The following is a 17490-nucleotide window of genomic DNA, read 5'->3' as shown; positions in this document are numbered from 1 at the left end:
ATTAATATCATTTAACCCCGACATGTTCTCTTGATAAGTCATCTGTGTCTTTTCAGAGCACCACTGGGCCTGTAATCATCTCCCCTCTGTTTCAGAGACTTAAGCAACAACCCAGGATTTAGAAAGCCTGATGTAAAACATGTTACATGAAGAGTTTCCTCTCCCTCCTGTCGTCTACACTCTCACTTTTCCTCTGGCGTGAGGACAGAATCAAACAAACATGCTGGACGTACAGAAGAGTGCGGACGTGGACGAGAGCCAAGCGGAGCCGGGAACTCAAACAAACTCTCAATATCAACGACGGCATCAGACTCCACACGTCAAACACCGTCACTTCTACTGCTTCTCTGAGTAAACAGAGGAAATTCCAGCGCTTTTTTCCCTTTAAGAGGGAAATCAAAACACTGACACAAAGAAATCTGTACTTTAACTCATTATTTATTGTCCATAATCTGGAGTTTCCTTGTGTTACACAGTTTTATTTAACTATTTTAAAGCACTTTTGGGTGAGCGTGTATTTGTGCTACTTTTAAGAAAAAACTGCAGTAAATCTCACCATCCTGGTGGAGGCGCTGTACTCGCTGTTGTTGCTGAGGTGACAGCGTCCGTCGTGTGGCTCCACCAGTCCTCCCAGTCTGCCGTCCAGAGCCAGGTGAGGGACGTCGTCTGTGGCAAACACCAGCAGGTGATACGCCTCCTTCCTCCACCCGATCTCCTCCTGTGAGCAAAAATGATTATTAACACATTTAATATTCACTTTTATTATAAATCATTGGACATACAGGTGAATTTAAAGCTCCATTCATTCAAATTCTTTGACATAATTTGAACATTTGAAGAAAATGTCATGCGATAGTTACTTTCCCTGGTAACTAGTTACTTATATAATGCTGTAATCAGTTATTTTGTAACTGATTAGTATGACTAATTCCTTACCAGGATACCAGGAAAGCTTTTCTGCCAATTTTTTCTCTTAGAGATCAACTACAACCAATCTATTTTGGACAAAAATGCCAAATATTCAAGTTAAAATCTTCCAACACGTTATCAAACTAAATTATAAATATAAATTAAATAAAAGCAAAACACAATCAAGTATAAGAAACATAAATCTTCTTTTAATATAAGAACATAAATGAAAATGTTTTGCACTGTAAATGTTGTATTAAACATTGTAAATATCTAAAAAAAAGTCCTATTTTACATTTTGCACATTCAGATGTACCAAATTGTCACAATGCAAAGGTTTTAATGACTTAGTTTTATTGATTTTGTTTGTTTATGTTTTCCACTCAATTCTATTGTAAATCAAGTGTGAAAATGTATTGAATTGAATGCAAACATATTCTAAACTCTATAGCAGCAGCAGCAGCCGCCGCAGCAGCAGCAGAGTTTTGTGCAGTTGAGGCTAAAGTTTAGTCTTTGTTATCATCAGGAAACAAATAATCTGCCAACTCACGCATGACTCGGCAGAAACGTCTCGTTTCAGTCAGAGAGGAGAGAAGCCCGACTCTGAGAGACTCGATGAGTCCTGACACTATTTTGATAAATGATTGATCAGTTTAAACGTGTTAAAGGACGTTTTCTCTGATTTCTCAGCGTCTTAAATATTTTCAGATTTCTTTGCTCTGAATTATTTTGGTTTGTGGACAAAATCAAAACATTGGTCAACATCATCATTTTGAGGTTTGAGCAACAAAGATCCACAGTTTGACATTTTATGAACCAAACATCAAGAAAAAAAATAATCACAGTTAAAAGAATTCATATTTCTCCACCACTGCTTTCGTTACTATTTAACAGCTGAAAAAATCTGGATCAATCAGATCTCTGGTCACCGTGGTAACCAGTGTTGTTTGAAATAGCAGCAGCAGTGCCGTTAATTACAAGGCAGGACAAACTCACAGGGAGTCATTTTCTTCCTGTGCAAAACTATTCCATTAGAAGAGGAAGAGCAACGACGATGTTTAAGCAGCTGCACCAGACTGCACTTCCTGTCTGTCTGTCTGTCTGTCTGTCTGTCTGTCTCCCACACAGCTTTTCATTAACAGACAAATGGGTCAGACGCTCGTCACGTGGGGAAGTCGCAGCAGTTTCACAAATGGACTTTTTAAGTGGTTAGGCTAACCCCAACCCTTAAGTTTTATTATTAGTTTTTTTTCTTTAAAGAATAACTTAATTTCAGAGGAATTGTCTAACACACAAAATGTTACAAATTTAAAGACAAATAAACTTTGTACAATAAAATATTACAACGAACAATAAGCTTTGATTATCAATAACAATCCAAAACTACACTGTAAAAACTGAGTTTCAAAACTTAAGTTAATTAAGTTAGTTTAAGAGGAAATACCTCATTTTATCTAATATGATATTACAACTACCAGAAGCTTACTAGCAGTCTTACTAGCTAAAATAACACTGTAAAACATTATCTTTAAAACAGTAAAAACCAGAGGAAAATAAAATAACTTTAAGGGGAATTAATTCTAACGAACAATAACCTTTAATTAAGAGTAATATGCTAAATCAACACTGTAAAAAATATTCTAAACAGAAAAAGAGAAGCCTATTTTTTTTATTGCCAAAAATATAATCATCTAATTTTAAGAGTACATAATATACAGTATATTAAAGCAAATATTAAGCTAAAATAAATGTTGAACATACGATTTTAACTCTTTTTTATTAAGTTTTAAAGCAAATTGCAGCATTGATTTAAGTGAAGTATAAATAGTGCAATATAATCCTGGACCATGTTTATGAACCACATTTCCTTTTTTTTTCTTTGCTCCATATAACAAAGAAAATCATTAAAAGATTTAAATCAATTTAAGAATATTTGTCCTATTTCTACTTGAACCTAAAAGTCAGCGTTGACTCGCTGACACAGAGGAAGTGAAGATGATGAATGAACAAAAGTGAAATGTGTCACCTTACAAACGGCCGCCTGCAGGATGGCGTCAAAGCCGCCCTCCGGTGCGTCCCGGTTGCGCGACACCATCTGCTTCTGCACCTCCTCGTTGAAGCGGTCCACCTCGTCCGTCAGAGACAGGATGTGACGGAAACCGAACGTGGGGACGCAGTTGGGGAAGAGTTTGTATCTGTGGACGGAAAAAAAAAAAAAAATCACTTTAATCAAAATTTAAATGGAAGAAAACTGCATTCATTTTAAGCAACAATGAAATAGTCATTTGAACAATGAGTTGTTTGGGGTCAGAGTGTCATCATCAGTCTTTTTCATGTTTCCCTGCTTTGCTTTACTGTGTGCGACCTACACACACACACACACACACACGTAGAAGTGAGGCCGTAACCCAGTTGTGAAGTGATGCGCGATGGTGACGCAGTGAATCACCTCCAGGGCTAAAAACATGACGTGCCACAGCTTTTTCAGCCTCAATCAGAGAGAAGAGAAGACGCCATTTTATTCACCGTAAATGATTCATGGAAACTGCAGACATAGCATGTGTGTGTTATTTCTCCTTCTATTATGGTATGTTAAAGACTATATTACATATATAATATTATATATGTCTCAGGTAAACTTTCTGCTCACTGCTGCAAAAAACATTTACAAAAAGCCAGCATTTTGGGATTAATGTCAGAACTCTGAATTTGTCCTTAGAATTTTACTTTAACCTCAGAATTGACTTTTCTTCTCAAAATTAAACATTTTAAAAAGCCAGAATTCTGACTTTTTCCCCTCTTATTGTTTAATTTTGTTTCTAAACACATGTTCACATGTGGCCCTAATCCTCTTCCGTACATGTATTAAATATTTAGTTTATATATGTTATAGTTACTGAAAATACTGTACCACAGTGCAAAAATAAAGCGTAAAATTATTATTTGTTATTATTTAACTTTTATATTTTATGAATGGAGGAGAAAAAAGGAGAACATTTGGCCCAAAATATTAGAAAATCAGCGTCATAGAAAAACACGCCATGAAAACTCACCCATTGCACGGATTCTCTTGATACTTTGGCGCCGTGTAGGAGAACGGGGACATGTTCTTGTCGACGAAGGAGCCGAAGCCCAGCCTGAAGTTGCTGGTTAGCTTCCCCATCTCGTGCGCCAGCTTGGTGCCCAGGTTCCGGATGGTGTCCAGGTCGTCTTTCATGGAAAGAGAGAGGTCCATCAGGTAGTAGAGGTCCACCGGGTAGTCCTCAACCTGCCGTACCTGCAGGTCGAAAAACGTCTGGTCTCCTGGACGGACGTTTGAGAAAGACGTTAGCGTTTTCGGTTTTGACGAAACCTTTCAAATTTCAAATACTCAGACTGCTTTTCCCGAATCCTCTCACCTGGCCGCAAACTGAGGGAGATTTGCTGAGGCGCGATCTGGACGACATCGTACTGGGTTGACCCGGACCCTTTGGAACTCAGGGGCATGTTCTGAAGCACCGAGAGGCTGCTGGTGGGCTTCTCGATGTACCGAGCCTGGCAGCCCCTCCTCTGCAGGTTGTGACTGAAATCGCACCGTGACGTCAGAGTGCGACCCTTTCCGAAATCCTGAAGGACGGGTCAGCCACAAATAAACACACATGTGAGCAAACATCTCTATTTTGCTACAGCTGGAACTCCTTACACCCAAAAAATATCACCCAAACTACTTTGATTTATCTACACTGAACGATAGAGCTCCAACCAAAACAACGCCATTTTGGCAGGAACACCAGACCACCAAAGATCGGGAGGATGGCAGAAGCTGGAGCTCTTATTGTGTGTATTTGTAATCTAGGTCTAAAACAAACAGTTTTCAGCAGCAGGTGAAGTCGTACCTCTTGTGCGCACCAGGCGCAACTGGGGTGAATCAGGAGACAGTCCTCACAGGAAGTAGAACTGCCACTCATACACACGTTAAAACCTGACAAACAGAAACAAAAGAGGTCATATTTAAAGACAAAACACGGGACTGTGGAGAAAAACAATATTTTAAAAGAGCAGCTCAACCCAAACCCAACCAAGAGTCAGTGATGATTATGAGTTTATCTTGGTTTGTGGGGTGAATGGTTTCCTACGATGATTCTAGTGTTACAGCATGAAAAGAACAAAAACTGCAGCCAAAAAACTCCACAGCTGCAAAACAGAGCCAACAAAAACTTCTCATTAATTCACAAAAACCCCTCTGAGATGTGAGTGTGATAAACAACAACTGTCTGTAATAGTTTTGAAGCCCAAAACAAGTGAAACTCTTTCATATTTAATATTACAGTCAAGACTTAGACCAGAACAAGTCAAGACCAAGAACCAGACCTGCACCAAGTCCAGGGAAGGACAAGAACAAGTCAAGTCCAAGAACCAGACTGACATCAAGACAAAGTTAAAAGGCAGGAAAATAAAAAGTTCCAGCTCAAGTCGAGACCGAGACCTAGGGAGGGCCTGCACTAGTCAAGACAAGACCAAGGCAGTTCAAGAACAAGTCAAATCCAAGACCTAACTTGTACTGAGACTGACCAAGACCAAGACTAAACTTCTACATGTCCAAGAACAAGCTAGGAGACCATTTCAAGACCTAGTCCAGACATGTACCAATATCAAGGCAGGGCAAGACCCTTTATAGACCTAGGCCAGATTGTACCAGGCACAAAGCCAGGGCAGAACAACAAATCAAGACCAAGACCTGGGCAAGAGTTGTACCAAGACAGGACATATAGTGGACTCCTCTGAGTCATGACACAGTCTTCAAAGACTTTAAAACTTAAAACGTCCTGGTCATGGTGTTGTCCTAATGGTCTTAAGTCACAGTACAAGTCTAGTTTGGGACAATCTTTACAGTTATTACAATGATTCTCCATGTCTAAAGGTCTTGGTGTCAGTTTGACTTGAAATGATGACGCGTGAATGCTGTGTTTACATAAAACATCATTGCTATCGTTTATTTTCCCTCCATGTGCCAGCGGTTCACACGGTCTGCCGGTGTTTGAGCTCCAAACACGGTCTGACCATGTTGTTGTTGTTGTTGTAATAACAGTAATAAAAGAGTGAGGACACGCTGCTGCTGCTGCTCTCCGTCACCCACCTCCGGCCGTGTGCGTCAACGTCCCCACGATCAGGCAGCAGAGAGCGGCTGGCCACATCCACGTCCCCGGGCTCCACATGGTGTCTCCCTGCGTGTCCGGGAAATCTGATAAGATCCACTCACAGCTGATGTTTTTACCCGTGTTTTTTTTACAACTTTTCCATGTTGTTAGGATTGAGTGTGTGAATAAAAAACCATGACAGTGCAGTGAGGTTTAAAGCAAACCCCCGCCGGTGATCATCCAACTAATCTGCGCTCATGCTCCAGGATCCGTGCACTCCGGGAGGGCTGGAGTGGGGGAGAGAGTTCCGTGGACCCTCGTCCGGACACTTCCTCTGCCGGGGAGGAACTCAGAGTCTGCAGCCGTCCACGTCTCCACTACGTCGGCCACTTCTTCATCCATAAACCCGCAGACAGACATGACTCCACCGCAAAAACAACTTCTCCTCCTGCTTCAGCTTCATGGCTGTGCAACTGTGCGTCAAATCTGAGGGAGAAAAACACGCGTGAATGCGCACAAACACACGCAAACCAACTCAAATCCCCCCCAAACTGCGGTGACTTTCCTCGGTCAGATTTCACTGTTGACTGCTCGTTTGTCCGGTTCGTGTCCCTAATGCTCACTCCGCCCACTCCAGCACGAACTAACCAGGGATTACAGTTAACCCGTTCACTGCTGATTTGGACACCTAGTGGTGACTCTCAGAACTGCACCCAGGATCTGGTTAATTGTTAATTGTCGCGAAACTCACAAAACACGTTAAAGGTTACAAGCGTAAGTGTAACTGTACTTTGGCCGCCATTTTCAACCACCATGGACAAAAACAGCAGTTTTATGCAAACTTTCGTGAATTAACATTTATATGTTGAGTGTTTTCCTACAGAAGAGTATTTATTATGACCACATGTAAAAAAAACAAAACTGTCAGAGTTCTGAGATAAAAGCCAGATGTCACAACTAAAAATTTTTTTTGAAAGAAAGTTAAAAGAAATAATATATAAATAATATTTTGGGGACATTACTGACATTGTGAGGACGTTTTAAAAAATTAATAATAATCACAAGGTCAAAAAATGATTTCTAAGAGTCAGGACTTATTTTATTTTGATTGAATGTGAAACACAAACAAACTTGGTGTGTGAACAACAACGAGGAAACAAACACAATTTTAGAAAAAGAAACTTTTTGAAATCCTTTAATTTTTTTTATTTGTTTGGGTCAAATTTCTTTAACTAATTCTTAAAATAAAAACATTAAATGTAGTCACTGTGGGAAACCACTCCTCTTGAAATGTTCCACCTTATGGCTAAAATAATCTCTGCTCTACAAGAATTAGGAAACAATGGTTTTAGAACTAATTTAAAAAGAGCAACTCTTTTTAAATTGAATAACAAACAACTAAAGCTCTGGTGTCATTTCTCACATTTTCCTGAGGTGAAAACCTTTGACACAACTTAGAATTCTCCACGAACTTTGTTTCTTTAAAACAATATTTACCTGTTTGCTGCTAGAGTAAACCCTGCTGATGCTTTTATAAATACACAAACAATAGAAAAGTTGTGATTTTCAGCATTTTTCAAACTAGAAATAATAATCAGAGCTCCTGGTCTCTCATATCTGTGTCAGAAGCTCAGGTGTCAAATCTATGATTCTCCTGAGGTGACGCACCTTAAAGCACAAGTCTAATAATCTATTTAAACAGATTTCTTTAAAAAAAAATCTGCTTTTTAATCAAAATAAAACCCAGATTTGAGTGCTGTGGGGAAACCCCGAGACTTTAAATGTACTGGTTTGCAGCTAAAATAAACTGAGAAACAATAAACGACTGTAGAACAACAACTTTTCCAGCCTTGTCTAACACTTATATCTACGTATCAGTCTGTGAGCCGCTCAGCAGCTCAGACGCCATCTCTCTGATCTTGCTGAGCGGCAGACCACAGAGGACGCCCCGGTGTCTCGCCCTCAGCTGCACCAGAGCGTCCACAAACCTCTGCTTGTCCACGCGAGGGTGAAGGCGTGTCAGCTCCGACATCAGGTAGTCGAAGCTGCCCATGGTGCCAAAGTGCTGCGGGACAAACGTCCCCTGTGCCGTGGGAGTGACGGAGACCACCGTCCTGCTCTTGACGCCGGAGCTCACGGGCGGAGGAAAGGTTGACTCGAGAGAGGACGGCGTCTTTGACTGAGGGACGAGAAGGAGACTGAGCAGCGCGACAAATGTACATGCTGTGGGAAAACCTGAGACTTCACATTTACTCACCTTTCTGTTTACAGAAAACTTAAAAAGACACAGAAAAGTTTGGATCCTCTTTTTAAAACAAGAACATCTTTTTACACATGATCCATAATTTTCAATATAGAGTTCTGAGATTATAGTCAGAAATCAGAATTCTGAGATTATAGTCTGAAATCAGAATTCTGAGATTATAGTCAGGAAATCAGAATTCTGAGATTATAGTCACAAGATTAGAATTCTGAGATTATAGTCAGGAAATCGGAATTTGGGGATTAAAGTCAGAAATCAGAATTCTGAGATTAGTCAAAAACAGGAAGTTGGAATTCTGAGATTAAAGAAATCAGAATTCTGAGATTAAAGTCAGAATCAGGAAGTTGGAATTCTAAGATTAAAGTAAGAAATCAGAGTTCTGAGATTAAAGTCAGAAATCGAATTCTGAGATTAGAGTCAGAATCAGAAAGTGGGAATTCTGAGAACACAGGTTTAAGGGTCTACCTGTGGATAAGACAGCATTCGTGTCCACTCTCACCTCTCTGTCAGAGACTCTGGGTTCAGTTGTGAGCGGCTGTCGTCTGGTGTCGTCTTCCTGTGAGGACGTAGGTGAAGCAGCAGCAGCAGAACCAGCAGCTCCTCCTCCACTGATGATCTCCACGTGTAAAGTGTGACCGTCCGCGCTGACGCCGTTCATCTCCTTCACCGCGGCCTCAGCAGACTGGAGGTCACTTACCATCACTATGGCGACTCTGTAAAAGACAAGACAGCGACACAGAAGTCACTTCACTGACGTGAATGACGTCACATTTCTGTTCTGACACAGGTTACTAAACTAAGTTACAGAGCAGATTTTATTTATTTTTCCACTTTTGATGGGTCTACAATACAGCTGCAACTCACCATTATTGTCAATTTATCTCAATCAATCAATCAATCAATCAATCAATCAATCAAGCACAAAGTCCTCCACAAAACAAAATGAATCTGTTTTTAAATCAGTTTCTTTGTTATGTGGAGCAAAGAAACCAGAAAATATTCACAGTTGAACCAATGATCAAAATAATTGACAGTCAATTATTAGAATAATCATCACAACCTGGTGCTTCATCTAACCAATCTGATAAAAACACTACAATATTCTTATTATCACAAAAATGACTGTGGATTACAATTATTTTGGACACAATTCTGACACACACTGCCCAAAAAAAGTCTTTAAAAGTAATAAAAGTAAATAATTAAGGGCTTAAAAATGTGGTCATAACTGCAGAACGCCATGATTCTAAAAACACAGATAATAGTCAGAGTAACTCACCTCAGATCGTTCTTTAAAACAGAGATTTTAACTTCAGAGGCTCCATATTTCTCAAACCACATCATCACCTCACTCTGGCGGAGACAAAGGTTTTTGTTACAGAGCCTGTACTGCCCCCTGCTGGCTACCACGGCACCATGCAATACACTCCAGTCCACAGAAATGAACTTGTTTCTGAAAGGAGTGCTACAGTGAGATGGTGCACGCTCACCTCCGTCACATGACCGGTCAGGATAGTGACACACAGCAGTGATCTGGAGTTATTGACCTCGTCACCTGCAGATTCTGTGATGACAGCAGTGACGGGTTTTCAATGTAACGAGTTCAATGGGTCCCAAAATAAAATGACTGTGATTAAACTAGATTTCGGTTAAAAAGTGACAGCTGTGCTCCCCACTTCAAAAAAACCTTTAGTATTTCTTTCAGCTTATTAATCGCTTACTGTTGGTTCCATCTCCAGCGATGGTTGTTGGGTCTGGTTGCGTCTCAGCAGGTCCTGTAGGGTCCAGAACTTCTTCAGCATCGTACCAGGCCTCGCTTGTGTTCAGGTCTTTGTGTGCTGCTCCTGCGCAAAAGGAACGACTTCATCAGTTATTTTAGGAAAAAGAAGCGGATGCTTTTGTGTCCAGGTCTTCTTCTGGTCTGGTTTAGGGTCACCTTGGTGAGTGCGTCTATTTTGTGGGATGAGAGTAACCGCTCTCTTTGATGTCATCTTCTCCTCCTTTGCCTTATTTCCCTGCGTCTCAGATTCGTGGATAAAGGACAAATAAATGAACTAAACAGTTTTTTCTCTTATTTTCAAACACTGTGAAGAAGAAGTTTCTTCTGTGAACGTACCAGGAACATGCTCCCATCACCACAGCGTCCACAGTCTTCACCTGATGTCTTCTCCGGTGGACGCCTGAAGATCACAGATGATGACAACATCTCAGTGTCTACAGAGACAAACGTAGAGCTCCGTGCTTGTGGACGGACGTTCTTACATACCGAGAAGGAGGGTTTCCCACCACGTCACCAATCATCTAAACAGATAGATTGGACTGCTGTTAAATTCCTTGTTTCCAGTTTTAAATACTCTGATATTATTGTGTTAACAGATAGAGAGTCTTACCAGAGCAGGGGTGTAACTTGTTCCTGAGCTTATCTTCTCAGAGTCAACACAAAGAGGTTTCAGTTGCTGCAGAGGAACCCCATCCAGGATCTGATCCCTCATGTGATAATAATCCACCTCCAGTTTTTGCAGAACACCTCCAATGTTGCATGGAGGCTCCTTCACCCTGCAGAGAGAGGTTGATGCTGATAAGTATAATACTCTCCTGCACCAAAGTCCTTAGAGAAAATCAGTGTTTTTAGCTCATGGAGGACACAGGAGCTGCTGGTCCACTGCTGCCTCGTGTGATCAGTTTGTGTCATTTAGGTAAATCTGAACAAAGGATTTCAAACAAAGATGTCACAAAATAACACATTTAAACTTCCTGATAGACGAGGGAGTGGATCAACAACTCCTGTTTGCTGTGAAATAAAATCACTGATTTATTTTCTCTATGGGGTTTGGTGTGGGGAGATAACAAAACTCTGTCAGTATCTAACATGACACATCAAAAATCTTCAACTATTCCTGGTCCTAGTATGACATCAACACGACTGACCAGTGTTGAGCTGCATCTGCGAGCGTGGAGGCGAGGCCTCCCTCAGCAGAGGTGTAGTAGAGTCTCCAGCAGTGCTGTGTGCACATGTTGTACTGCAGAGTCAGGAGGTGAAGCTCTGCTCGCTGAGCTCGCTGTAAACAGTCACACTCCTTTCTCAATCCACAACCTGAGCTGGAAAATGAAAAAATACAAAGACAGGTATCAGTCCAACGGAAGTGCAGAAGAACATGTAAAAAGAAAGATATTTTTACCTTTTCACTTTCTCTAGTTGTTCCTCCAGAGTCGTCTTCATTTTGATAAATTCCTAAAATGGTGGAAAGATGTGTTATCTACTTCTTTTATTTATTTACCTATTTTCTTACTTTTATGTACCGATTTCCTCGTATATTTAATCTGTCACTATTTACATTTTTTATTTTCTTTAATACCAAGTGAAATATCGCGATATTTAGCGCGACAATGATACTGTTTTCAAGACCTTACTCAATATTTTAAAGTTTTGTGATAGTATCGTATCGTGTCTTAAATATCGTGATAATATATTGTGATATATAGTATTGTGGCTTAAATATTGTGATAATATACCATGATATATAGTATTGTGGCTTACATATCGTGATAATATATCGTGACCTATAGTATCGTGGCTTAAATATCGTGATAATATATTGTGATATATAGTATTGTGGCTTAAATATCGTCTTAACACCGTGTAATTGTGTTAAATATCGCAATGACACCGTATCAAGTCTTAAATTTTGTGTTAATATATTGTGATATATCCTATCGTGGCTTAAATATCGTATTGTGTATTAAATATCATGATAATATCACATGCTGGCTTAAATATCATGATATTTATCGTGATAACATCGCATGTGTCCTTAATATCGTATCATGGCTTTATCATGATCAGTGCGTCCAAAACTCAAAGCCAGAACATATTCAAATTTAAGAAGCTGAAAAATCTGTGAAATTATCATTAACTGTCAAAGAAATACTCAATCTGATGAATGGATGATTAAAATAGTTGACGATTAAACAGCAATGTTCAAACTTACCTCGGCAATCTCGTCCAAGTCTGACATGTAGAGTTCAGTTAAGACACTTTTATCCACCGTCTCTGGATTCTCAGACTGAGTGAAAGCTGCTGTGAACGATGTCAGTGTTGTGCCAACCATGGCGTCACAGGTGGAGACGCTGCTTTCTGACGCTCTCCTCACGGCTCCTGTGTCTGATGAGACGTCCAACCCTTTACTGTCCAGACACAGCAGGACGCTCACGTCGTCCTCCAGGACACTTTGGAAGTTCTCACTCTCGTCAGTTGCATCTTCGTCCTCGTCCTCCGTCTGTTCTTTTCCACACACCGGGACCGTTGGACAATTGACCTGCTGTGGCTTCACTGACTGGACGATACTCCGGTCATCAACATCAACAACGCTGCTGCTGCCAAAGCACTCAGAGTACGACTCTTTGACATTTGACCTTTCTGACCTGCAAACATAAAACAATATTTCGTGATTTTAACACATTTCTATTGCACAAATCGTGCCCGGCGCTCGAGTTGAACCTGAATTGACATGATTGTGATACTTACTTTAAAATATGAACTTGTTATTATCCTGAAAAATAGACCTAGAATGTCCGATTTTTCCTCTTAAGTGAATTTGCCTGAATCAATTCCCAGACTGAATGCAGCCGTGGCGGCGTATGTGTTCCACAAATGCTGGTTGATGCATATTCTACACATACTGTACCAAGGATCGTATGTGGAAGCACTTTGCCGCCCTCTAGTGGTAAACTAAATCCAGTTGACGAAATCAGACGGGTTGGCTCACAGAAAACTAAAGATTTTTGTCGAGGAAATTCCAGTTTATTAGACGCTTCTAGTGCTGATAAATCAGAAAAAGACTTTGTGGAAGTTATTTCGGTTTGTTGTGAATTTGTGGGAGGGGTTTGCAGAGAGGAGCATTGTACCTAAAATGACTACCTATTGTATTTGCTATATTAAAACAAACAATGGCTTACTTTAGCATCTGCTAGACAGCAAAAACACACATCATTTTTTTATATAATTGGAAATATATTCAGGAGGTTAATTTAGCAGTTAAACACATGCTAACTCAATGACTTATAACGAGAAAATAAAGCAAGTTTATGAAGTAAAATATAGTTTAAATGTGCCACCAAATGAATTCAAGAGCTGGCAGATTTCTTCGACGTGCATGTGAAATATGGTGATTTCTTGTCAATTTGGTAAAGAAACAATTGACAGCAGAGTGAGGTATTTTTGATTAAGAAAAAGTAATATTTACAAATAAGGGGTTAGAGTTTCTTCTTATGTTTTATGGAAGCAGCTGCAGCATCACAAATGCATACTGAGGTTTCTGGGTTTCTGCTACAGCTCCGGCAGCAGTCAGCAGCTTCCTAACAAAACATGCAGAGCTGTGTTTATGTCGCGCGTCACATGTTAGATGTAATCATACTCACTGTAACGGACAGACTTTGGCGGTGATGTTAGCTTCGTTCTGTTTCACTAAAACGTGGCCCCTGCGTCGCTCCAGCTCCACGTCCAGAGAAAAGTTGGCCAGATCTGCATCCGCCTGGAAAAGACAGATGTCACAAGAACAAGAAAAAACAACATATTATTGACATGACCGAAATAAACATATAAATAAATTCACTTACTGTATTTTTACCCAAAAGAAAACAAGTAGTGTGGACTAAAAAAAAAAGGTTGTACCCTCTCTGTGAGGACCCGCTGATGACTTGGCTCCTGTGTGATGATGCTGCTGCTGCAGGCCGTGTGGACGTTGTCCTGGAGGTGGACCAGGTTCTCCTTTACATGAGTGCGATGCATCTCCAGCTCTAGATGTGCACAGGGCAATACTGGCAGGAAATGCAAACAAACCGGACATTAAATTAAAGTTTTTACTGCATGAATGTTAGTTTCTGATGTTCTGATGTGACAACCATCGACTAAAAGTGTAACTAAAGCTCTAAACCACCTTTTTAAGTGTATTTACTAATGATATTTCTAGACCCATGTGCAAATCTTCACACTTTGTTTGGTCGATGAAATGTCATCAAACGTTGAAAAATTGTGTTTCCCAAACCGAGAAATAATGACGTTCTTAAATGTCATGTTTTGTCCACAAACTAAAATTACTCTGTTTTAATGATTTATTTTGTTATGTGGAGCAATATTCACAAAGCAATATTCATCAAAATAAGTGGTGGATTCAATTAATAATGAGATTTTCCTCTGTTTTAATTTTAAGTAAGTGTCATAGGACTGAGTTTAGCCATCAAAACTACAACTTTAAAAATCTGATGCTTCACATTAAAAAAGTGCGTTAATACTTGAGCGACGTTGGCCCGTCTTTGCTCCTGATGATGATTCACTTCTATGGAAGAGACAATAAAAAAAAAAAGAATGATTAATCACAATAAAACTCAACAAATCATTCACTGGTGTGACGCAGCATGTTATTAATTGACTGGAGGAAAAATACTTCTGACTCATGGACGTCAAGGTCGGCAGGACAGGAGTGACCTTTCCAACAGGATCTGCATTTCATATATATGTGTATATATAAAAAATATGTTAATTGTAACGTGCACATTTATTAAAAGGTTTTTTTTAATTATTATTTTATTATTTTTTACCATAATACACTTACATTTCACATAAACATGATGGTTTGACAGTTCAAAGGCGGGATGTCTTTGCAGAAACTGATGAAATCCTCCTTCAACTATGAGAGAGAGAGAGAAAAGTACACGATTCAATATCGAGAAATATATATATATATATATATATATATATATATATATATATATATATACATACATATATATATAATCTCATGATATAAATCAAATCAGTGTTTCTTGAAGGTTGGGTGATGGGTCTTATAAATAATGTGTGAATATGTTGAGGCTATATCCCGATAAACAGGAGATACATGTAGCTATAAAGCTGCACACAGGTTGTTTCTCTGGACTCATGACAAGTTTGAGAGTGAAAATACACTCCAAAATAAAATATAATCAACTGCTAATGACCTGTATTACATGATCTTAACATATACACTTATTACCTGCTTTATTTCTTTGAATTAAGGATATTTACATGTATTAGAAACAATGAAATTGACTATAATTATGGACAAATTCTGCTATAACGCAAATAAGTAGGCTTAAAGTGTATTTCACAAATGTATTCAATATGATATTTATGTCTCATGTCACCATATATAGATATAATATCCACACATACATACTTTTGTAAGTCGCTTTGGCTAAGAGCGTCTGCTAAATGACATGTAATGTAATGTAATGTAATGTAATACATACACATGTGTATCCACTAAATATGTTAACATTTCTTTATTAAATTATCTAAAAAAGTTGATTTAAAAAGGCAACAGACAACTTTACATGTCTGGTTCCTGTTTGTCCTCTTTGTTTTCAAATCTACCCAGCAAATATTATAAAAACATACAAATGACACAACTTTGACGAAGAAGATGAAGAAGAACATACCCAGTATGATGTTTCTGTCCTCGGGAGTCAAACCGAGATACCAGCCCAGTAGCTTTGGGTCAGTCAGAGACAGATAGGGATGAGCGTCCACCAGGTCAAACACAGACCTGTTGGACAAAGACAAACAGCTCTTTTTGTCTGTCTACAAACCAGTGACATGAGCGCTTCACACTTACTTGTCTGTAAAATAACGGATAAACATACCTGTCCAGAAAGAACTTCCTGCTCTTTTCTGTTGATGGACAAGTGACATGAATGAAATGTCAACAAGGAAAAACCTTCATAATAAGCTTCAAAGGAATGAATCATATTGACAAAAATGACAAATATCATGTTGTGCAGTATTTATATTTATTAATATTTAAGTATCTACCTAAACTCCTCCACTTTCTAACTAAATACTTGTTGGTAAACTTATACTATTCAAACTTGTAAGTGCAGGTTTTTTTTTTTGTCGACTTTAACAACTTAACCTGCTCAAATTTGTTGGTAAACCAAAGTTTGGTATAGTTGACTTAAACTTCTCAAACTTGTAATTACAAACCAGTTAGCAGACTTAAAACTTCACATTTGCAGACATTCGCTAATTTAAACTACTTGTACTTTGTACTTGATTGTTTGCAGAATTTAATTATTTGCATTTTTAAGTACACATTTTGGTTTAAACTATATTGATGATATATTGACTGATTTAAACAACTCAAACTTGAAATTACAGACAGTTTGGCACAATTAAACTACTAAAAGTTGTACTTTCAGACATTTAGGTAGACTTAATACACACACAAACATGTAAACTAGCAAAAACTTGTACTTAGACCTAAATACAGTAGGTATCTGCACATAATTACTCAATTTAAAAATAATTTCAAATAAACATAACACAAACACGTAGTGGCTGATTTAAACAACTACAGACACTTGAGAAGAATAAAACACACAAAAACATGCAATAACAGATATAATGTCTGATTTAAGTTGCTTAAAGTAAACGTAAAAGCCTAAAAACAAACACGTCATTACAGACTACATTCGAATTCTAGCATTCTTCATCTTACTGGGATTTGGCGTGGCATCGGTCACTGGGTTGAAGGACGCGTATGTTCCCCACGAAGGCTCCACGCGGCCGATATTGTCCCAGGCCACGTACTGGTGCCTCGGTAAAAGCTCCACGGGCAACGTTAACGGGTAACAAGGCCACACGGACTGAACCGACACAACCGCGGGCTGATGACAGTGAAAATCAGCGTTACTATCAAACGACGCCATTTTACGATTGAAAAAAAAAAGCTAGTTAGCCAAAGCTAGCTCGATGACGCATCCAATTTGCCCAAACGTCACCGCTCTAAACTACACGTTTAACACTCGTTACCTGCTGCCGTGTCGCCATTCTTAACTTAATGTACAAAAAGACTATAATACTATGTGTACTATTTATTGACTCAAATTGAAATAATGGGCTGCGGTTTGTCTCCACTTAGGTGCGGAGGCTAATTAGCTTAATTGTTAGCTTACAGTACCTGTCCACCTGCGGCTGATTTCTCCTCACCCAGAAACAAGCTGTCTAATCTCTGTCTAATCTCTGTCTAATAATAATCCCACCAAATAACATGTAGTTTTCACTTAAATTGATTATTTCATAATAAACGTTTTAAACTTGATGGACGAACATGATGCATTTACATTAAACTGCACTGAAAAAAAAAATCTTGTGTGTTAATATAT

The 17490-nt window shown here is 39.1% G+C and overlaps 2 protein-coding genes across 2 annotated transcripts in view; both read right to left on the bottom strand.

Moving 5' to 3' along the window:
• Positions 1-6651, bottom strand: part of itgb5 (integrin, beta 5) — a 39224-nt gene extending 32573 nt beyond the window's left edge. The window contains exons 1-6 of the mRNA XM_044019036.1: positions 6026-6651; positions 4785-4870; positions 4308-4515; positions 3963-4212; positions 2936-3104; positions 557-718 (exon numbers count right to left, since the gene is read on the bottom strand). Coding sequence (XP_043874971.1) covers positions 557-718; positions 2936-3104; positions 3963-4212; positions 4308-4515; positions 4785-4870; positions 6026-6104 — 954 coding nt within the window. The 5' untranslated portion in view covers positions 6105-6651. The remainder of the gene's footprint in view (positions 1-556; positions 719-2935; positions 3105-3962; positions 4213-4307; positions 4516-4784; positions 4871-6025) is intronic.
• Positions 6652-7249: 598 nt separating this feature from the next.
• On the bottom strand, positions 7250-17034 carry rbm44 (RNA binding motif protein 44). The gene is made up of 20 exons (XM_044018343.1): positions 16824-17034; positions 15970-15997; positions 15766-15872; positions 14901-14975; positions 14733-14787; positions 14581-14624; positions 13961-14106; positions 13708-13820; positions 12279-12711; positions 11469-11521; positions 11218-11388; positions 10680-10845; positions 10556-10590; positions 10406-10469; positions 10226-10304; positions 10011-10133; positions 9780-9853; positions 9569-9642; positions 8789-9002; positions 7250-8205 (listed from the first exon to the last, which is right to left on the bottom strand). Exons 1-20 carry the CDS (start codon positions 17032-17034, stop codon positions 7894-7896), a joined length of 2577 nt encoding a protein of 858 aa, XP_043874278.1. The 3' UTR covers positions 7250-7893.
• Positions 17035-17490: the final 456 nt, after the last annotated feature.

Source organism: Solea senegalensis, linkage group LG2, assembly GCF_019176455.1.
Source record: "Solea senegalensis isolate Sse05_10M linkage group LG2, IFAPA_SoseM_1, whole genome shotgun sequence".
Lineage (NCBI taxonomy): Eukaryota > Metazoa > Chordata > Actinopteri > Pleuronectiformes > Soleidae > Solea > Solea senegalensis.
This window is presented reverse-complemented; position numbering and strand designations above follow the sequence as displayed.

Excerpts from the sequence above, each read along its gene's own strand:
- rbm44 (XM_044018343.1), bottom strand. The coding sequence starts at position 17,034 with ATGGCGTCGTTTGATAGTAACGCTGATTTTCACTGTCATCAGCCCGCG. Across the intron at positions 15,998-16,823 it reads CGATGCCACGCCAAATCCCA|AAAAGAGCAGGAAGTTCTTT; the intron begins GTAAGATGAAGA and ends GTCCATCAACAG. Across the intron at positions 14,107-14,580 it reads GACGGGCCAACGTCGCTCAA|TATTGCCCTGTGCACATCTA; the intron begins GTATTAACGCAC and ends ATTTCCTGCCAG.